The sequence below is a fragment of the Struthio camelus genome, chromosome 1, assembly GCF_040807025.1.
Source record: "Struthio camelus isolate bStrCam1 chromosome 1, bStrCam1.hap1, whole genome shotgun sequence".
Lineage (NCBI taxonomy): Eukaryota > Metazoa > Chordata > Aves > Struthioniformes > Struthionidae > Struthio > Struthio camelus.
The window spans coordinates 64343931-64367052 of record NC_090942.1 but is presented as its reverse complement, the minus strand read 5'-3'; the positions used below and the strand labels follow the sequence as shown (position 1 = coordinate 64367052).

The 23122-nt window shown below is 41.6% G+C and overlaps 1 protein-coding gene across 9 annotated transcripts in view; it reads right to left on the bottom strand.

Moving 5' to 3' along the window:
* KIAA1549 (KIAA1549 ortholog) overlaps window positions 1-20902 on the bottom strand; it is a 159380-nt gene extending 138478 nt beyond the window's left edge. For 4 of the 9 annotated variants that reach the window (XR_011141383.1, XR_011141384.1, XM_068945096.1 and 1 more), the window contains exon 1: window positions 20583-20902. Coding sequence is in view for 4 of the 9 variants with exons in the window: in XM_068945096.1 (XP_068801197.1) it covers window positions 20583-20799 (217 nt within the window). In the remaining 5 variants the exon portion in view is untranslated. Of the gene's footprint in view, window positions 1-17728; window positions 17808-20582 lie in introns of those variants that run through there. The other 5 variants (XR_011141385.1, XR_011141393.1, XM_068945112.1 and 2 more) reach the window with 2 other exon arrangements.
* Between the last annotated feature and the right edge of the window lie 2220 nt (window positions 20903-23122).

Here is a 23122-nt window from a genome sequence, read left to right as displayed (position 1 = left end):
TATCAGTAAAGAAATGATTACTACACACTTGCTGTTTCCTTAGCATTAAGCAATCACAGGGTTAAAAGGACATTTGTTGCAAAACAGCAGGGACAGAGCAGCAACAAATTTCAGTATCTGCAATATGGATAAGGCACACAAAACAGAGTCAGACATGGAAGGTGCTAGGTGTTTTGTCAAAAAGAGGTAGTATTTTTACACTGTCCATTAAAGCAGTTTCCTTCAACTTCCATTGCACAAAATCAAAGTTGTGCTGGAAGAAAGTTATTTCCTCCAAAATCTATTGGCTGAAACGAATTTGAGCCTTTAAAATAACAGTAACCCAAAAAAATTGCAATTACTATCCTACTTCAAGAGGTTTGCTGATCCATGGAAGTTACCTTCCTCCTCATGTGGTCATACAAGGTTTGAGAACTATTGCTGTAGTGGTTCACCTAAACATTTACTTGGAAGCTTGCCCACAGCTTCCAAGGTGCCATCATGCATTTCAATACGGTTTACCTTTACGTGGTCTGATATGCATTCCATGAATTTGCATTACTTCAGAACGTGCTCTTCTACACAGGAGTTACTGCCTTCTCTTTAAACAAGAGTAAGAAAAGAAACCACAAAAGTTTAACTAACAGTCACAGATAGCAAACACAAAGCATTATTGTAAAGATCTATCATCAGTTTTAACTGACAATGAAGTTATTTATCTTGCATATTGCCAGAGACACGTAAGAGAGACAGGGACTTGTCTTAGTTTCTTCCACTTTGTCAGTCCTTCATATCAAGAGCTTGGTTCAGGAACTTCAGTCTCACCAAAGTGCATTCACAAGCAAAAGTTGGCTGATAAAAAAAAAAGCCATTCAGAAAAAAATTTCCTGAAATACATTATCATCCTTCACTTATAAAATTGATGATATTCATGTAATTAAGTTTTAAAGAGGGGTGGTTTCCTAAATATGCTAATTTTGAAGAGTATAAACTACTCCCAGCTCCAGATATTAATAATCTTTCTGACGTCAGTCCTGCAGTAGAATTCCCTTTGATTTAACGCAGCATGTTCTAGTTGTAGCTTTTATCTGCAATGCCCTTTTTAAATTTGTCTTTTGATACTCTGACCTCTCAGAATACAACCCTGTTCAATCACACCAGATATCTTTCTCCACCCACTTATCAAATCCTTACATAGTTGTCTTCACATTTTGTGCCAACTGTGCATAAGATATAGGACACCATCAACAAAGAAAAAAAAGAGCACATCCCGTAAGCCCCATTGATTTCTCTCTCAGGAAAAATCAAATTACAAAGGTCTGAGGAGCAACTTCAGAAAGAAACCATGAAATAGTTGTCTCACCTCCACTAAGGTGCTTTTTTTCCCCACCCATTGCTTTTACTGGTCAAACACGGTACCAAGTTTGAAATCAGCTGTAAGTGTCCTCAACTGAGGAACCCTCAAAAATTACTATAGCAAGTTTTTTCAATCTTTGCTTCCCAGTTTCCTGAGGAGGCCATATACTATTTCCAAAATACCCACAAAATACCCACTGCTCAGAAGGCAAAACAGCAGATTTAGCTTCACTACACCGCTAGGAGCCTACAAATTAAGAAAGATTAAGAGCTCTGTAGCATGTAGCTTGTAGAGCAAGGAATCCAGCAAGCATTTATGCACACAGTGGAAATATAAAGAGAAAACAACTACACTGAACAAACACAACTCTTCTTCCACAGTCAACAGTAAATAGGTTCAGCTGAAGGGCCCAGTTCAGATGATACCATCTTCACCACAGCAAGTACAAGATCAGCAGGATCTCTGGTAAGAAAGATACTGACAAAAAAACTATGCCAGCATTTCACTCAGTAGAGAAGAGACCTCAAAGGTTACAGCTGAACTGCACAAACACACCTACTGAGATATTGCTGTCTAACTTTCTCCCTTTCCCATCACAGTTTTAAAAAGAACAAATAACTCCAGGTAAATGGCTAATACAGCAAGGAAGTGAGAGAAAATCATTAAAACGATTAATATTGGTAACCACAGATACCAGTTACTATGGTACTGTATTGAATTATTTATTATAAAGTTTCCATTACTACAGAAGTTTCAGCTTAACCCACCTCAGCTGCTTCCTCCTGTGCATACTATTAACAGTTGCCGATGTGCAAAATAGGCTTGAGGGGAGCCCCACAAGGAACAGTGGCCAATACCATTTGAACCTTGGCATGATGCCCATGACAAAAACAGTATCAAAAATATTCCAGTTGAATTAAATCTTCAATAAGGTTTACTCAATATTCCAAGTGAATTAAACCTTTGGTGTAGCGGGGTCAATGACAAGGGGATGAGAGAAGTGTTCTGTACAACTTATTCTCTTTGCTTGTCTTCTCTCTAGAGCTCTCTCGTTTGCTTGCAGTGGCACACACCTCTGGGGGACTTGACGTGGTCAAAGAGATGTTGATTCTGGAACTTCTTTTTTCCTGCCTCTTCATGGAAATTTAGATCATCCAAGCACAACCATCCACTCCTAAATCAAAAGAACCCTTCCTGATATGGGTGCACAACAGGCTGTGCAACACCTCTACCCCACTAGCAAGTGTCACTTCAGCGCTTGCTAGAGAAAAGTGAGAGGTATAGTCAGCCAGGGTGGTAGCGGTTGAGCTCAGCTCACCTCCAGCTCCTCCCTGCTGACGTTGACATAGTACCAGCAGTATCCCTGTCACCCTCCAGAACTACATTACATGTTCCAGAATTACACTGCAAAACCGACATATCAGTCAAAATCTGATTTATTGGATTGCATGTTATGCTTTCAGCGCCATATTTAGAAATGTTTACTGCAAGTCATGGCCATCTTGACATTTTGGCTTATTTTCAGCACAGAAGTTGTTCTTTAAGAACTACTAAAACTTTGTATCAGCCTTCCCTACAATCCAGTCAACAGAGTCAAGTACAAGCAGTACTGCATCCTCTTTCTCAGAGGAGGTTTTATCATTTACTCCAAAAGAAGATGAATGGAGGCCAAGGAGAGGAGAATTAGATTCCATTTTAGGTTATTAGACTCCACACTATCATTCTTCCACAGCATCTAGCCAGAAGTACATCAATTCTAAGGACAGAAAGTAACAATGTGAACTTCCAGCCCTATCCCTAGCCTAATTCAGTTCACAAAACTTACCCGAATTAACTCCTGTTTCGAGACTTAAAAAAAAAAAAAAAAGAAGAGATGTCCTCAATCATTCTTAACTTCAAGGTTTCCAGCCCTTTGGTTACTTACTCCTCACTGTTACAAAACGTATGCACAATCCCTAGCCTGATTTTTGTTTACGCTTCACCTTCCATTTACTGAAATTCATTCCTGTTTGGTTCAAGGGGCCCTTCTACTTCAAATCTAAATTCTCCAGACAGACCGCAATCAAGACACATCCGCTATTTCTTGAACATGATAATAGACTGCTCTTTTTGACATCGTCACCTGGAAAAGCATTTCGCAAATCTTCACACAAGGATGTTCTCTGAACCCTCCCCAATTAATATCTTTCTCAAAATGTTGGCACCAGTTGCTATCATACAACTGCCAACATACATATGTAAGAAAGCTTTGCAGCTTTCACTTCCACAGTCGAAGATTAATCCCAGCCACTCACCGCACAGCGAGTTCCATTTCAGTTACCTACCAAACTCTTCCTCCTCCTGATATATTCCCTCCTCCCCAAAGTCACTGCTTCTCAAAATAGTTTTTGCTATGATATCACTACAGCCTTCATTGCTTAAGCCTGCCGAGAAGAATCAGTATAACCTCTACATGCTGTTTGTTTAAAAAAACAAAATGAAGCTTTGTACACAATTTTATGTGAGCAAATCAGATAAAACTTAGGAGGAGAATCATGTTATATCCAGTTAGTATAAGTCAGCTCCGTGTAACTTCAGAAACTTGAAAACCAAACGAGTAAGTTTTTTCTGCAGTAGAAACACTCCTTTAACAATCATCCAAAAGTCACCTGAGGTCTGTTCTTTATTTTACATATTACTGAACAGAAACCAGTACACTGTTCTACGGCATGTTTAAACAAATAGGTTTAATTACCTTTTTAATTTCAAGCTAATACCCAACCACAACAGCTATCTTCCTGAAGTATACTTTAATGATTCAGCTCCCAAGGGGCACGTTACTCCCAACAACATCCTTGCAATTCAGAAACTAATTTCATGTCTCTCTCACAACTTCAGACAAAGCAACATCTCTGACACATTTAATACATCCGTAACGAGCAACCTTTCTCCCATGTTCTCAAAGTAGCATCCTACTTTTATGAGGCACTGATTTGGCATACTATGTGATAACTTGTAATAGTTCATGACAGAACTGTAATAATGCCATTTAAATGACAACTAACTGCACAGAACACTGCCTCTAAGATGTTTCCTGAGGATTAATCCTGAAGCAAAGTACCTAGGCAGTATGTGATGCAGCTGCAATATTAGGTCTTCCTATAACCACCAAATGAGAGGTTGCAGTATGAATATTAAATAGTTGGTTTATAAAACTCTTCAAAAATAGATTATAACAACTTTTACATTTCTATTAAAGCTAAGAACTGAATGTCTTCCCATGCTACTAACCCCCCAGGAGAAGAGGAAAAAGGAAAAAAAAAAAAAACAAGCAACAGTCAATAATATCTTTTACTTTATCAGAAACCTAGTTTTGATAAATAAAAAGTATCTATGGAGTCTTTCATTAAAAGCATTGCCATCAATTTCCCTCACAGTAAAAATAAAATCTGTGAATGTCAGTATCCCAATAGATACCTGCACAATTTTTTTTTCCTTCCCTCCCTTTTTTGTTCCATCAAATTCTGTTACGGAAACCAATTCAATAAGGATTTAAAGAAAAGAAAAAAAACCCTTCATTTGTTATTAGAGATAAAGTCCCACAAACCACCACTAAATATGCTTACTATTCTTCACCCAACTGTAATGCCAAGATTTGATCACGGTCCACTTACTCTCTAGTATGTTAAGCCAATTGACTAAGACTCTTTTCCTCTGTTCTCTCTCCCCTCTTATCCAATTCGTTCCAGACAGGTTCACAAAGCCAGAGTATTTTAGCAACGTTTTCTCCTTTTGTTTTTCAAGGAGCAAATGATTATTCTATTTCTAAGAAACAACATATAACAGATGGATATAAAAATTCAAAAAAAAAAAAAGATGATTTCAAGCTCACTGGAAGACACTACAGCTTTGCAGAAAAGATGAAGTTTCCAAAGGCTTTTTAAGGTGGCCAAAAGTGAAACAATGAAGATAATATCATTTTAAACACTTGAAAGGTAAATTACATTGCTTGCAATGTGAATAGACTTTTTCACTTAATGAAGCAGAACTTACGCATCCTCAGATGTTAGACTGTAAAAGTAGTCACTAGTTATCAAATGCCATGCATACACCAACATTCGGTCTTAAAGGCGCCATAAACTGATGATGTCAACAACAGAATGATGTTTCTCTATCTAAAAGATCAGTATCTGTATTAAACACACATGACATGACTTAAGTTCGATACAGGAAGAAGAAAACACACACATTAAAAGACAAAGAGCTAATTCAGATATTGATGCAATCCAGTCTTTCTACCACAGGGATCTCCTTTCCAGTTGCAAAAATCTGAAAATACCTTTAGTTTCATCCCTGCTCCACTGAACATGCAGAGTGACCAATGAAAAGCACTTCACCACATCAAGCTTGTGGCCATAATTTCCATTTTGACAAGGAGCCAGCTTCCATATTAAGTCCTTAACTCTTCCTCAAATGCAAGTAACACACCAATATTCTCACAGTATACATATGGGAACATGCAGGGGGAAAAAAAAAAGAGGAAGCTATGAAAATCTGAGTGTTCAATACAGTATCACTTCACAGCAAAGACTCATGCTGTTTCCTACAGAGAAGCCTATTCCAGTAAATTCAGACATACACCTTGTTATCAAATAGAGTTTAAGCTACTTTTAAGTTTCCAATACTTGCAGTTTTCTTTTAAAAGTCAGCAAGTGCAGATTTGTGTAGTACTCTATTTAAAGGTTTGAGCCTCCTGAGCCTCTTTTTCTCCTTTTCCTCTCTACCTGCAAGAGATTAGGAAATTAGGAATCTGACAGTTCCCAGACTGTTTTACATAAACCAGTCCTAATCAGATCCTAAGTCTCTCACAGTAAAGCATCAGGAAAGATCTTCACATAACCATTTCTTATAGTATCTCAAAGGCCACAGCTAAACAGAACCAGATAGAGAAATATACCTATTATTAATCTTCAAATATTTATTGAAAAGAACCTATGTAAATTCTCAGTGTGAATGAAGCGACGTACGACTAAGGTTGTGGGCTAACATCCATACTTGCTGCAAATTTTCCTACATCAGTTCTTAGAGGCAATGCAAAATCATATTATCAAAGCTAATAATACGAAACAGAGCAAAAGGTCTAAAGCTTTTATACCATTATGAAGGGACACAGCAGAAAGTCTGCCTCTCAGTGAAAACCTATTCTGCCAAAAAGTCTTCCTCCACTTTAAGTACCATTGAGAACTGTAATACTGATTAGTTGCATTCAGAGTTTTTGTTTTATTTCAGTCCCAGAGAGAGTTTAGAATTGTCAATGTTCCCTGTCCATGTGACACTTAAATCGTAATTAAAGAAATCATCAAGGGTGACGCTTCCAACTCCAGGTAAGATTGAAAAAACAGTCTCTCAAAACTGACCTACCATATGCATAGCCTCAAATGACTTAATTTTATTACCTTTTCCCTGATGGGGCTTCCTCTCCCCAAAATACTGCCCCATCACTAAGACAATAGACTAAGGGGGGGGGGGGGCCTTAATTCAGTATGATTTGTCTTTAAAAAGACACCAAGATAAAATAAAAACGTTTACTTAATAGTAAGGAATTTCTTGTTTTGCCTTTATGTTTCTCCAAAATATTCCACTGTTCCTTTCTGCTCCTAGTCCCTCACAGTATCACAACACCCAGGCACTGCCCTGGGTTTTCTGGTGCACAATAAATTTGTTTGCCTCTGATCAGTTTCCCTAAGTAAGCGCTGAATGCGACTGACATGCCACTATGCCTCTTGTCAATTCCTGTGCCCCAAAAGGCAACAAAACAGGCCACAGATTGTTAATTTAAGTTTTCTGCTAACAAGAACAAGGCCAGCAGCAGCCAGCAAGTTAACACTCAGAGTTACCAAAACTCTGCTGGAATTGACGAATGTGCTTGCTACAAAACGTTTTGTCTCAGGTGCTGCCAAATGGCATTTTCAAGCCCTGTCTCACACCTGGTAGTGTTCAATTAGGCAAGGAAACAAACACTTTCCGTATCTAGCTAGCACTAAAGTCTATTGATTGGAAGCTTGATCTCTCTTGGATGCCACAGAAAAATATCTAAAGCAGCACTAAATCTTCAGTAGGTAGACAGCATGATGTTTCATAGATGCTTCATAGCCTGATTTCAGTTGGATGCCAGACATTCACCATTTCATACTGTGCATCACAAATTCAAACTCTAACATTTTCTCAGATACTAGCCAGGCTTTTCACACTGTCCTGGACACCCCAGCGTACCCAGTTAAAGCCTCTGGAAGCGCTAAGCTTACATTTGCCCAAGGATGCATTTGCTGCCCCACAGACAAACATGACCTATTAGACTGGAACCCATTTCTAGTAAGGGCCTGATTTACACACGCAGTAATACAGACATACCTACAAGGTGGTGGTCTATTTCACGTAAGTTACAGAAAGGCAAAAAGGCAACAGTGACAGGTTTAGCCAATACCCTAACTAGTCCTTTGGCACTGCAAGGCACAAAGCAGGAGCAAGGGCTGTCACACAGGGAAAAGGGCAGATGGAAGGAAGCCTAGCGTGTTGACAATGCTTGGAATCCGTGAGGCAAACACAGTGAGAGCGTATGCAAAAAGACTGTAAGGAAAGGAACTGAAGTACTCATGTAGAGACTGAAAAGCAAGTAATTTTGAAGCTAGGGCAAACTTTGAACCTAGTTCTAAAACAGAAGGCAATTTTAAAACAGAGCATAATGCCCTGCTAAAACGCATTAGCAATAACACTAGTTCTCTAAACCTGTCGGTTATGGAAGGGAAAAATCTTTATCTAGAGAAACAATGGAGCTCTTTCTGTATCAAGTATGAAGTGACCGAAGGATAAGGAACATGTTAAATTCAAGCATTCATATGAGTATTTCCCTAAAGAAAATGAAATAGCTACGTACTCTGAGTTGATTTAACTACCTACAAACACAAAAGTCTACTTTCTCTTTTTTCCAGAAGATAAAACTTCCGGAAGGAGCAACAGTCACACCAAAATTACTAATAAGCAATCTAGTCCATATGGGGACAAAGTTATTGTTTAAATAAAGGTTTCTCAATAGCAGAGGCTATTTAAGAGCAAATAAGTTCTAATGCAGTTGCTCCTTAAATTAATTTCAACAGAGTAAAATAGAGCTGTGATGCCATTCTGTCAGTGGCAGACGAGTTTTAAAGGATTCTCATCCCACCCTTACATCCCCAAACGCTCATTTCTGTGCTCCAAAGGTGTCAATTCAATTCTCTGCATACCTATGCTCCAAGTAGGGTTTCAAGATCTATCCTATTTAAAGGGGAGAACATTTAAAAAAAAAAAAAAAAAAGGTAAAAAACAAAAAGGACTGTTTTGCAGACACAGCCATTCAAAAAGCTGAAATCACAAGCTACGATAAAAGTAACAGCAATATCTTAAATTGGATTTGCCCCTTCATGGAATAATAATGTGGAACCACAACCTGATATTAAGGAAAATTTTGTTTGGCAAGGGTTTGCACTCCTGCTTTCTTCTTCCCTGCTCTTTTTCCAAGTCTTCTCTTGCCCAAAAAGAAGAAACCTCACCCACGTCTAAAAAGCTCTACTCTCCTCCTTTAAAGTGTAGAAATACTCAGTGCAAAACCAACCAAAGTTGGAATCAAGTCTTTTTTTTCCTCTTTTTCAGTAGGAGGTAAGATGGAACTTCACTCCAGAAGAGTAACTGAGACATAACAAAGAGCACAGAATACAAGAAAATAAATACGTAAATGGGGCAGTGGAGAAAGCATAGAAAGGAACGCTGATATAATCCTTCAAAAATAATAATACCGTTAAAAAATTGTCTTCCAAAAGAAAAATGGAGAGGAAGAAGAGGATTTGAAACTTGCTATATTTGAAGAAAACCTAAAGGATGGAAGAAACCATGCTATCATGTCTATGGAACTGAAATCTTAGTCTTTTGTCTCTGTTTGACTAGATATGTACGATGATAATTTAACATTTCAGACACAGCAACATAAAAGATTGATATAGAAAGAGGCTGAGCTGAAAAGACTAGCTCTGACTCTATTGTCGTGTTTTCTGATTCAGTATTTATTGACACTTGCTACAACGCACAGAAACAGAGGAAAATCTAGTGTTTTTACTTGTTCAAAATAGAAATTGCTTGCTTGATGAACAGCCCACTTATCACAGCATTATTTTTTTATTTAGCAATGTGCCACACACCCCAACAGGGAATGCTATGAGGGAGCCTGCAAGATTTTTTGGGTGGGAAACATGCCATTCACATGACTGTCAGAGGTAAGTATGGTAAGTCAGGCAACCCTAACTGAAATATACAACTACCAATCGGTTGTTGATAGTGTCACAACAAACAAACCCTTATACTTACTACGTTCCATTTCAACCTCTTAAATATACGGATGCAGAAAAAAAAATCCTGCAAGATAAAGTTCTTAGTTCTTCCTCTTTCTTATCAAAAAAAAAAAAAAAAGAAATAGTGCATTACTGAATGAGTGCAAACTAGTACTGCATGCCTAAGTTTATATGAATATTCCACAAACACCTGTTCTGTTGGGTGGTTGCTTTGATTGCTTATGGGAAACTATATTTAACATGCATCTGTGCTTTTCACCTACCCTCCTCCAAATAATTCAATCCACAAAGACTGATCTTAAACATATGAAATAATTCCAACAGCTACCATTTTTTAATTGAACCATTACTTTCAAACTACATGCAAAATTCTCATATTGTTCTGACTCCTGCAGAAATAAAAGGAGAGACTCTCAATGTACATGTCTTCATAAAAGCCGAGTCCACTAATTCATTAGAAATATAACTTGTGACCTATGAGAAGTGGAAGTAGGAGCCTGAAGTCTTCACATAAAACAATATACTTCTCTTTCTAAAGCACGTTAACTCTTGCTCCTGTGTTTGGAAGATGTCCGATTTATTGTGCTGCCTTTAAAAAAATCTAGCAAAGCTATTTAAGACCATGTTCAAACAGAACAAGTTTTAAACATGCCCTCTGAGGTTCATACTATTTAGGAACGAGGGAAAGTACTGTCCCTTACTGTACAACGGACAGTGTTATCTAAACGACACGGATGTTTGCACTGAATACATGATACAGCGTAAGGTAAAAACATTATTCTGTTCTTCTGGGATGTATTGTATTTCCAAATGTAAAGTAATACAGCCATTCTAAACTGCCAGCAATCTCACAAGCAAGAAGCATTTCTTTTGATGATGTTTTTGGCTTGTTCAAGAGGTAAGGAAAAACATCTAATTGAGTGAGAGTTTAGTAAATCTGAAAGAACCTCTTTAACAATAAGATATTTAGAACCATCTTCACGTGAACTCAGTACGTAATCTTTACATACAGTAAATAGCAGCAGTAGGTACTAACATAGTATAGGAATTAATGCTTCAGTACAGAAACTATGTTCAGTTTTGTGTCTAAAGAAGTTTGTAATGCTCGCAAGATCTTTAAGAAGGTTATACTTTCAAGTGACATTGTCTACTTGGAATCCAGTCAATATTAAGGGAAGCAAAATGGACTTGCATTCATTTCACATTCTTCAGCTATCCTAATCCTTCTGACAATTTTTATAGTTTAAGAAAGTGGCTGTGGTAGAAGCAGTAAAGTAACTTCTTACAAGACTGCACAAAGTAAATAGACAAAGCATTTTATTTTCTTTAAAATTCCTTGGTTGTACTAACACTAGATTAAATATTTTATGACAGAAAATTGGTTATTATGTTGATAAGCATTTATACGATTTCTCTTTTTAAGCCAAGTTACTATAAAAAGCACATGCTCTCTGGAAAGACAAAAGAAAAATTATTTTCAATTCTTTCAGAGTGGAACAAATTACGTCTTTTCAAAATCGAATGTCAATGGCTAGAAGCCCAAATCTGTTTCATCTCTCAGCATAAGGACAGGAAGTAAGGTCGCTGTCAGCTTCTAATTGAAACCATCTTCAGACCAGACTTCTAATCCAGATCAGGACTTTGGTGTCTTTGTGACATGCGATTTCTATCCCGATACAGCACACAAGTTAGTCCCAAGTCAGCATTAGTTCCAGTTTTAAATGCAGACACATACTAGAGAAGTTAATCAGAATACTGTGTAGCTGAGACACAACCTCCTTCTTTCTGTCCAAAATGTAACCTGATATTAGCCCAGAGGGACCTTCGACATAAGGTTCGGAGTTTTATTTCCAAATAATGCCAAGTTATGCTGAATTGAATCATGCATCATGGCTTTGTGGTTGAAAGCTGTACTCACTGAAATGTGCATGCATGAGGGGGAGTTTATTTACAATAGAATTATGAACCCCAGACAGAAAGGTGAGATAGGCTCAGCATCTAATCTAGTTCATACCAAGCAAAAGGAGAGCAGTCACTGCATCACACTGCAGTATCAGATAAATGTTCTCTCCTTGTTTAGCTGCAGTTACTTAGAAAGTATCCACAAACCAGCTCCATACACTTTTAGCAGCAGAGCATATAAAAGACAACCTTTCTTCTCATGTAAGAAATGATACAGGTACTCCAAACAGTTTGATTTTCTTATTCGGTATGGAAACACCCAGTAGGAAATGCACTGAAAATAGTGATTTAAAAAAGTAAGCTGCAAATAATATTTTTAAATTGTAGCAATATTGAGTAAGGAAAAGCAGGACTGTCTACCTTTCTGATACGATGAATTGCTTTCACACAGAACTCTTCTCATTGTCATCTCCCTTCTCTAAAGATAATGACTATTCCTAACTTTTGCACCAAGGCGAACAAGTTCCCAACTCGCTACACTGTTAGTTTCATAGAAATATCAATAAAATGTTCGAATACTAATACTGCCTCTCTTTCCTTTCCACTTGTTAAATATATAAACACTAGTAATTCAGTTAATGAACAAAATTCACACATGCAGAATCATATCCGTACCATTTACTTATACCTGCCCTCTCAGGAATAATATATGCAGCGTTATAAAATGATTAAGAAACTGAACTTGCATGCTCCAGTAAAGCACAGGGATTGTATTGAGAGAGAGAGAGACTTTAATAGTCCTTCAGAAATAGTAACTGGGATTCGCTTAATCAAATTTTTTTACGTTAATATCGCTTCTTGATAAATGACTATTTTACTGCTGCTTTCATAAAATATACCCAGCATGCAATAAATGCAGCACACTGAAGGTTTACTTTTTGATTTTTTTTTTATTACCAAGAATAAGAGCACCGTAGCAAGGATTACAAAATAGTCTTTGTGGTATGTACAAAATGGAAACTTGATGAAACCGTTAAACCTAAAGTCAATCATTCAAAAGTTAGGAGTTGTTCTATAAAACCCTTATTCAGCCATTCTCTGCGTAAACATTATGATACAATATTTAATTATATGACCATACATTGTTTTACCAGCACACCAGACAATTTCCAGTAAAGAACAGATATTGGCCCCAGTGTTGCATGTCTACATATCATTCGTAGAATCTCAGAAAAATAGGGTTGCAAAGAACTACACCACTGTGAGTGAGATCGCTGATGCAATCCATTTGTTAGATCATTATTTAAGCTGCTCTTAAAACTCCAGCAATAGAGATTACGTTATTGCCCCAAACACACTATTTTAGGGTTTCATTATCCTCATTGTTAGAGAGATCAGAAATTAGAAAACCTACGTTTCTTTCACTGCAATTTAAGTCTTGCTTTTTTACTCATCATAGCCATAAAGAGCAACTTATTACCCTTCTCTTTGTATCATCTTTTACATATGTTAATAAAGTCCTGTCCCTCTTTCTTTACTCTAGATCAGGTCTGAACTCTCTCCAGTGGCCCAGCTCCTCCTTGAAGTTCAGTACCCAATACCAGTTACAGAATTCCATCTAAAGCCCTTTGCTGAAGAGAACGAAAGAACTGTTACACAAGATATGCTAAGACCCTAAACCATATGCTCATGTGTTCCAGCATCACTGCGATCCTGTTGAATCACATTCAATTTGTGATCCACTATAAATTCCAGGTCACCCTGTGCAGAACCACTGCATGACCTATTTCCCATCCTACCACAGTGCCGGTTTTCAGCCCCTTCTGTAGCATAATATTATGCACCTTCCTTACTGAAAAGCATCCAGATTTTCAGGCCTCTCTTTCATTATGTCTCCAGCAATCCCTTCCCCTCACCTTACTTGCTGGTAATGATTAATAGTCAATTTTAGCCTCTTCCCTTTATTTCAGACGACCAGACCAGACACACTGCCTTGACCAGATGGCTAAAATTGATTCAAAATTATAATCAGGGAAGTCATGGAAGAGAAACATCTCTAAATCAGAGGAGGAATATGGAATGGGACAAAAGGGATTAGAAAACAGTTTGTGTGTGAAGAACAGACAAGTAAGGGATGTAGGCTGGCACTGATAAAAACTGAAAGTGAGCAACAAACATCAGTGACCATAAACATCAGTTGCTTTTATGAAGATATGATTAAAGAAAGAAAAAAATCAAAATCCCAACACATTTGAATATAGCATAGTCGTTCTCCCCTATCTATAAGGCTTGTTAACTTATCTGAAAAAAAAATGTAATTTTGTTATTGACAAACACACACTGTTACATCATCACCTCTTATTTTCTATTCGCTTAGAAACATTGTATTTCTTCCAGTATTTTTCTGAGGATTCAAGTCAGGTAGACTAGTCTATCATCCACTGGGTCTTATTGTTCTAAACATAAGTCTCTGGCTTCCTGATGAACTTTTCTTTTGTGCTCAGTTATTGTAGATGAACATTTCACAGTCTTTCATAGTTGGATGTTCATAAGACCTCTAAGAATGCAAACTTTACAGATGTGAAACTAAGCAACAAGGCAAAATTTTGCGTGATTGGTTTGAAGCATTAATGAATATTTAAAATTACACACACACACAAAAGAATAGCTCCCCTTGACTTCAACTGCAGCTGCAAGCACTCAGCCTTTCTGCAGAACAGATCCCAGAGGTCTCAAGTCCAGTAAATGAGGAACACACAGCTAGTGACCACCTGTGGGAAGTTTGGTTTAAGCAATTTGCTCATATTACACCGGAACTCTGCAATAGCAACAGAATTTAATTGTCTAGGACAGCATTTAACTACATTAATAGTGAAACCTAAAAAAAAAAAAAAATACACACACACAAAAACCTTCCCTGCTGCCCCTGCCTCATTCGTTTCACACCTTCAAACATCTGCTACAAAAGCAGCATGAGTCCTATAGATAATTTCTTCATTCGCTATCCAGCATCAACATCTCCCCAGAGGAGGATTAATTCTGTATATTGAACGCGATGGTGGTCTTGTCTGTGGGTAGGTGGGTGAATATGTATCCATATTCATGAGTGCATATAGCTATTAATATATAACTAACATTCATGTAGATGTATATTTATGTTTGTGTATATATACATGTACACACACACAAAGACTTTGTGTTCACGTCAGTACAGGCTGTGCCATAACTTACATGCACAGGAGGAAAGATCTAAATTTGCACAGGTGATTTTAATTTCAACATTTATAACTTTTTCAGTTTTGCCTTTGCAGTCTTTCTACTACAACAGTTCTGTGGAGGAAATTTTCCAGTTTTTAAAACAAACAGTGAAAAAGAATTCTATCACAGGGCTGAATCATGTACATTCACCAAAAGTCCAAGGAGTAGCAAATCGTCACGTTCCTGGCTAAGAGGAGGAAAGTGACAATATTCCAAAATCTTGGGTCCCATGCCAAATTCTGGAGAAAAATGTCCCAAAGCAGTGGGCACAGGCTTCTCTATTCCTAAATTTAAAGCTCGATTCCTTCAACCATGTCTCTTCCAGGCTTGTCCCAGTCCCACATCTTCCCTATTTCTAGCTCCTCCTTTCAACACTCTGCTTCTTTCACCGAGTCAGTCTGTATTTCCCAAGCTGCTCATCACATTAGCAGGCTGTCCTGCTTTTCCTCTGGGATGAACATCCACAGTTCAGTCTCCCTCATCCCAGACCTATTTCCCACTCCTGCCCTAATAGTTGTCTTGTCCTATCAGTTCCAGTTTCTTTCACCTCACAAACCCTCTTGCAATTTGTGTCTCTTTCCCTCCTATTCCTGCTTCTCCCAGGCTCCTGAGCACATCTCATCAGTGAGTGCGACAGTGACCAGAAATCTACAGATCCTTGTCTTAGTCCCACTGCTTAATTAAAACAGAGTCCCATGTTGACTCCCTTTAAGGGCCATCTCTCCTCCTTTTCCCCCTCTTCCCACCCAATGAAACCCAGTAACACTAGACAACACTACACCACAACAGATGCCCACGTTCCCCCAAAGACATGAAAACTTTCCTTTACATAGCACAGATATGTCCTTAAACACAACGCAGGTAGGTGCCAACTCTTAGACCTAACAATCAATCAAATCTAAGTGTTGGAGCAGTTTGATAAACTTACATACAGTAGTCAGATTTCACATATCTTTCTGGGCTGGGGAAAACGTTCAGTAGCTCTGTCAAGGTAGCACACATACACCCTTGTCAGTATTACGAGATAGGGGAGGTTCTGCAAGGAAAGAATACACTTAAATTTTAGCAGACAAAAACTACACAGTCTCTATCAAGGGCACGTAGACTGTGTGCCTAAATTTGGTGGTTATAAGCTTTTGAAAAAGAAAAATCACTTTCAAAGCAACTGCAAAGAAAACATCCCTTTCACAGCAGTCACAAGCTGCCAGATTTTAACTGCATGCTCCACAGCATAAGGGTATTAAAGTTGTTCAGAAAAGAGGCTGGCAGAACTCAAAACGGAAACTATTGTTTTCTTCTTTGCCTCAACAACAGAAGTAGCTGAACTCTTTCAGCTGACATTTTGAAAAACAAAAAAACTTCAGCCTATGGCAAAACACACAGTATATAAAATTTGAACTAAAATAGTTACGTTTGTTTTCAATTACGCTGCAAAGCAACAGTATTTCTTAGATGCACCTTATAACATCTCAAGCTTTAAGAAGAGCTAGAACTATCAGCCTAGTCTAGCTTTTTCCATTTATTCTGTGCATTTTACATACAAGTAATCACACTGATGTAATTAGTGAGGTGATTACTAATGGTCAGTTATTTCTTTCCTGTCTCATAGACTAGCAAGAAAATACCACTAATCCATTGCTGTCATGAAAGGTTTTTCTTTAGCCTTCCAAAATAGCTGTCTCCAATAACATCAACAGCTGAAAACACAGCATATATAGAGAGTAGGAAAATATATGTCAATCAAACTTGTTATCGTTCATATGTGTTTAGAAACTACTGAAGAAAAGCATAGACATATATATGACTTTTAAAGCATAAAAAGACATCAAATCACGCTTCTCAAGACTACACAAGCCACTATACTGGTAAGGACTCAGTGAAAACATAATTCTTAATTTCTTTTATTCCAGCTAATGTCTACGTTTGCATTGTTCACTTAATGCTACCATATGACTTACCTTTGCGGTTTTAAGACAAAATTTAAAAGACCTCTTTGCTATTTCCATATAGCTTTTTACTTGTACCTAGGTTCCTACGACACACTCACAATTAATGTAACTCTTATCCCATTAGTGTCTTTGCACTGTATACCGCTATGGGTAAGGCTGGAGACACACTAGTAGTTATAGACATCATCCATAAGTAGATATATCTTCAAATGAAGGAAAGCTGTTTGTCTCCCACAGCTGAAGTGAGAGCACAGAGAAGCCTATTTCTGCTTCACTTTGCCTCTCCCAAGTAACTCCCCCTGACACACACACATTCTGAATTGAGAAATGAGAAAAGAGTTGTTAGAATCTGCTACTCACCACAGTCACTAGCTTCTCAAGATCTCAAAATTTTGTGCTGCAGCAAGAACCACTGCCCTTTAGTGTGCCCAGTTCCTGAAATCTATTACACAAGGTAGGTCAAAGCTATTAAAGGCTACTTTGTTAAAGGCACGCTTTTTTTTTTTTTTAATCCCATACATGTCAGAGAAATGTAAGACCAAGCTCCACAGAGAACAAATGCCACTCTCACAACAGACAACTGAACAAAAAGCTGCACTATCCACTAGCTTGTTTAGCATTCTAACTTCTTGAAAGAACAGGCAAAAAAAAAAAAAACACACTTCTGGCAAGGCTAAGTGTAGTTTGTAGACACAAAGCTGACAAAAATAAAGCAAGCACAGCACAGCACAGCAGCCTTAGCGGGAATCTTCCAGCCACATGGGTCTTCTGTGAAAATTAACTGGAAGTAAGCTTGATAAGTTGAACTGGTCACAAGGGACATAATGCCAACTAAAGTGTCTGCAACACCTTCATGTAATTAAGTTGAATAAACAATATCCTGCAACTGTCCCATAAGGCATTTACATCTGATCTTGTCTCCTGACCTCAACACCTTGTCTTTGGTCCTCAAGCCTCTGAGGAGGCTCATGAGAGACTCCTCAGTCTGGTGCATAGCTCTCCTCTCTCCCTTGAAATCACTGCAGCAAAACAAGATAAACCCGCCTGATTGCCACCGCAGAAGTTACACAGATTGTGCAACGAAACAAAAGCAAAAATATAACCCCGGCTGAGAGAGATAAGACATTCACAGAGCCTGACCAAAGCCCTAGTACACCAAGGTGCTTAAAAACACATACCAAATTTAGCACTAGCTGCCTATCCACATACTAAGAGTTCAGCATTTGCTTAATTGTGAAAACTGAAGCCCTGATTCAGCGACATGTGACTGCAGTGGGAGCTGGATCAAGCATTCCAAAATCCAAGTTGATTTATTACTTAATTTTCTTAAGTAGTGATGCTCATTTTGCTATTTCAACTGCAAGCAAGTAGCTCTAACAGCCATTTCACTGTCTTACTATATGCCTCTTCTGCAGAACTTTAAGCTGCAGGAGTTTGCTCTAGCTGCTCCTATAAAGGCCAAACGGCACTGAAAGCAAGTGAAGAGCACCAAGGGAGATACTCGGGGAGTTTAAAATCTCCTGAGCAATTACATGAATATTATCCAAGTTTACTGCATATGACCAGTCCACATTCTCTCTTCCGCTTGGTACCTCCACCACACCATCAAAACATGTCAGGACTGCAGAAAAGGTCAGAATAAAGGTTCCGTCCTAACCTGTTAAAAACTGTGGGCCCATGAGAGAGAAATCAGACTCCTGGCGTGCTTTTTAATAAAGTATTTCACCTTAATGAAAAAAGAACAAAAATATATTTGTTCTCTGCCACCAGCGGTCTTCAAATCTCTCCAGATCAATGGACCATTTCTAAGGTGCCTCTGAAAGGTATCCTGTGAAAAGCAAGTCTACTCTCACTATGCCAAAACTCAGGGTACATGATTCACATGTCTAGTGGAAAAAGACAAAATAGAGGGTTCACAAATCAAAAGAGTTTGAAGGCTCCTCCTCTAGTCTGTACAATTTTAAACAGGAAAGCATTGCTTCGGGTGAGATCTATTGTCTCCAAATATTCCCTCCAAACAGCCCGAAAACTCGTTAAGTTACATAACATTTGTACTGCTGTTTGCAAGCTATACAAGAATGTACAGCGTTAACACAAAAGTTCACAGAACTCCACAGCAAGTTCAGTTAAAAGCTATTAAATACTAGACAAACAATTAAACAAAAGCCTCTGTTGACTTACCATTAAAACCTAGAACAAGTCACCCAACTATATGCTATTAACGTCTGAGGAAAAACAAACAAGATACCTCCAGAACTAAGTTATCCCTCTGCCTCCTCCTTGTTGTTGTGAAAACGTATTCCATCTAAGAATTGCACCTGAAGCTCACTAGAAATTATCAATTCTCATGTAGGGTCAATCCAACTGTTAAATATAAATGGAACATCTCTTGTTGGCTACAAAGTGAGCTGGATCAGAGCCTAACCTGACTAAAAAGCTAACCAGGCAGCACCAAAACAAACTACTTTCTGAGTTTGAGATAAAGTATTACTAAAGAGATGGCTACACTATTAACGCAGCTCAAGGCTTCCTACCTTTAGGTGTCCAACAATAAACACAATTCTCTTAACCTTTCCAGTTTAAATAAACAAGTCAACACCGGTTGGTCCACTTTGTGAAACAGGTTAACACATGTTTCTACCATTTCTTATTGCTCTTTCGATGTTGATAAAAATGTATTACTTCATACCTGGTGTCTACCAGAAAGAAAACTCCTAATCAGAGCAAAAATTTTGTGCCTTTCTATGAGATGTCAGTTGCTGCACTTAAAAAAAAAATTATTTAAAAAAAAAAAATCAAGCAAAAAGCGCTACGGGAGCAGAACCAAATGAGACATCTTTGCGATTAAACTGTGTGCTTAACTACAGACTCATTTTAATATCTAGAGCCACTAGAGAAAGGGAGGAGAAAAAAAAAAAGGATCACTGATTCCTGGCAATTTTGAAGTATCTACAGAATGCAGCCACCATATGAAGCGTTAACAGTTTTCTTCACACACAAATCATTCCCCGGCTACGTTTAGAGAGCAGCATTGTGTGTTTCGAGGGGCTCTGCTGTTTCCTAATTCCAAACGCTGAATTTCTACGTTAGAAACCGTGGAGAGAGAAAAAAAAAAAAAAAGCAAGCAAGCCAGCGTTATCTCGCACGCCGCAGGTGTTACTACACACGGACAGGTGGCACCTCCAAACGCCCCAAGTCCTCAGAAAGCTTCACACGCGGGGGGATGAGGGGAGGCCGGGGAGGGCTCTGCCCCCCCGCCCCCCGCCAAGCGCAGCTCGCAGATGACATCATACCGCCGAAACACCGCGTCTCCCCGCACGGCCCGGGCACGGCGGCCCGCTGCCCACCCACCCGCGCCCCCCCTCCCCCACCGCCGTCTCCAGCCCATGCAACGAGGTGGAGTCACCCACTTACCGCCAAGCCCGCACAGGGCTACCACATACGTTATACCCGTTGCAGAGGTGCACGCACGCCGGGCAGAAGCGGGTACGCTCCCCGCGACGCGCCGATTTTCTCCCCGCAGCGTCTGGCGGCGGCGGGGAGGCGGCGTTCCGCCCCGAAACGGCCGTTCCTAACGGCTCCCTGCCGCCCCGGCGCGGGCCGCGGCGCCCGCCCCAGGGGCAGCCCGGCTCACCCGGTACCGCTAACGCCGACCCCGGCGGCGGCCAGCTGCCCTCCGCCGCCGGCTCGGCGGCCGCGGGGTCCCCCCGGCCCCGCACACCTGCCGCGGGCGGGCGGCGCGGCGCGGCTCGGCGCGGCGCGGCCCCTTTGTTCCCTTACCTGCGGCGGGCGAGCCGCGCAGCGCCGGCACGGCGAGCAGCAGCGGTAGCAGGGCCGGCAGCGCCGCTCGCCACCGCGCCACGGCCGCCGAGGCGACCACGAAGCGTGTCATCCCCTCCATGGCACGGCCCGGCCCGGCGTCAAGCCATCGCGGCGCCCCGCATCGCCGGCCGAGCAGAAGGGGCTGGGCGGGCTCGGCGGCTCCTCCTGGGCGCATCCACTCCCGGCAGGGCTGTAGCGCCTGGGGCGGGGGGGCGCCGCAAGCCCTCCCCCCCGCACGACGACGCCGACGAAGGCAGCTGCGAGGCGGGGGGCAGCGCTCGGGCCGGGCGGCGGAAAAGCGCGGGGCAGCGGCACCCGCCCACCCCCCGCAGGGCCCGCAAAGGGCACGGCCGGGGGGGGGGGCGGCGGCGGGGAAGCCCCCCGCGCCGAGGGGGAGCGGGGCTCCTCCTGCCGGCCGCGGCGCTCGCCTCCGCCGCGCCAGCTGCCGGGCTGCTCCGGAGCGGAGGGCGGGCGGGCGGTCGCGGCCCTTCACGTGGGAGGCGGCGGCGGCCTCGAGCCAGCCAGCCAGCCGCGCTCGCACACGCACACACACGCACCCCCGCCTTCCCGCCGCCGCCGCCTCCCTCCCCGCCGGCGACGCGTAACCCCGCAGCGGGGCCGCCCGCCACCTGCGCGGGCCCCGCCGTCCGCGTCTGCGCGGGGGCGCGCGGGGGCGGGAGGAGCCACGGCCTAGCCCCGCGCCGTGGGGGAGGGGAAGGGAGGGGCGGGGCGGGCAGTGCCGCCAGGCCCCGCCCCCTCCTCCTACCTCCCCCCTTCTCCTCCCCCCCCCCCCCCCCGGCCGCCGCCGCCTGTTGCTCGCGGGGCGGCGGGCGGTGGCCGCCGCCGCCCCCGTCTCCCTTCCTCCCTCCTTCTCCCTCTCCCCCTCGCTTTGCTCCTCTCCAGCGCCCTTCCCCCGGACCCTTTTCCTGTCACGACCGAGCCAGGAGCCCGGGAAGGGCTGTGGGGGCGGGCCCAACGGCCGCCCCCCTCGCGGGGGTTGCTCGGCGGCCCCGAGTAACGGCTCTGGCGGCGGCGGCCGTTGGGCCCGCCGTTGGTCGGGGTGAGGCGCTCCTCTTTCAAACTTCGCCCTCGGCGGGGAGCGCGGGGCTGTGGGCAGAGGCAGCGGCGGCCTGCGAGCCTCTGGCGGTCCCGTCCCGCAGCCCGGCGAGGCTGCCGGACAGGCGCCCCGCAACCCACCTCCACTGCGCGCGGAGTATCTGGAGCTGAAATAATAAAGGTCAAAGCGGGAAACGAGAAGATGCAGAGCTGACGGTGTGTTTTTCTGGCAAGGCGTCCACACAGCCTTCACGGCGCTCTAGAGGATCAAAGCCACAAAGAACAGGAGGGGCCGTTTCGCCACAGGCCTTCTCGCTGGAGCGCTTGCTTTCTGCAGGAGTACGAAAGGAGCCCAGCAGTCCCCCAGGAGCTCCAGCAACTGGTTGGAAAAGATCCCACCGGAAAGTAGAGCTGGGCTCACCTCATATCCAGCTGCAGTCACAACAAAGCCGGCTAACAATCCATTAGGGGACTTCCTGATACCATTTTCAGTAAACATCGATTACACCAGACACATACTCCTAACTCCCAGAGAACTGTGGAAGGTGCAGCTGAATCATTTCGCTGACATCTAGAAATAAAGCAACAACGCATGAGCTTTAATTCTAGATCGGGCAACACACAGGCAACATAGCATCGCAAAACAACCAAGGCAAATACGAGATGGCAGATCCTTGGCTATGTAAAAAAGCAAAGCTGAAATCAGTCAAACGACATCAGCTGAAGATCTGGCCCAATATAGACACAGCAAATAAGGGGAGGGCACGGAATCTGACACAAAAAACACTGGGTTTAGGTTAGGCACTTTCAGGGTCAAAAAGTCCATGGACATCCTGTCTCTGGCAAGATGTCAAAGGCAATCACTATGATGAGTACTTCAGATATTCTGGCACAAGACCTATACTTTTATCCTAAAAGTCCTAGTCTGTATGATATAATTTTGTTTCATTTTGTACAGTGGAGAGATGTTTCAGAGAAAATTTCATCAGTGATTACAGCCTATATCTTCAAATCAAAGCCTAAGCTATAGCATATCATGCAGAGATGTTAGATATTGCAAAAATAGCATCACAGTGCAACAAAAATATTTTTGAAGCATCTAACAAAAAACTAATGCAAAAAACTTAGAAAATGGCCACTTTTATCTCCCTTTTTTTGACCTGAACAAATTATCAAAAAATCAGAGCCTATGAATTGTTTCTGTTATATTAAATTGATGATTGAAGTATTTCTTTGATATTCCTTTTTATTTACTAAAAAATAGAGATTTCTGTGTTTCCCAGAATCCATGAGGAATCAAACAGGAAAAATGCCTTTTTTTTTCCCCCTGGTTGAAAGCCCCCTGAAAATATAGCTCATCTCAAAAGTGTACTCTTTAGGCTTTACTTGTAGCTAACAGCTTCACTGTTTGTTCAGGCCATGCCTGGACATGCCTGTACTTC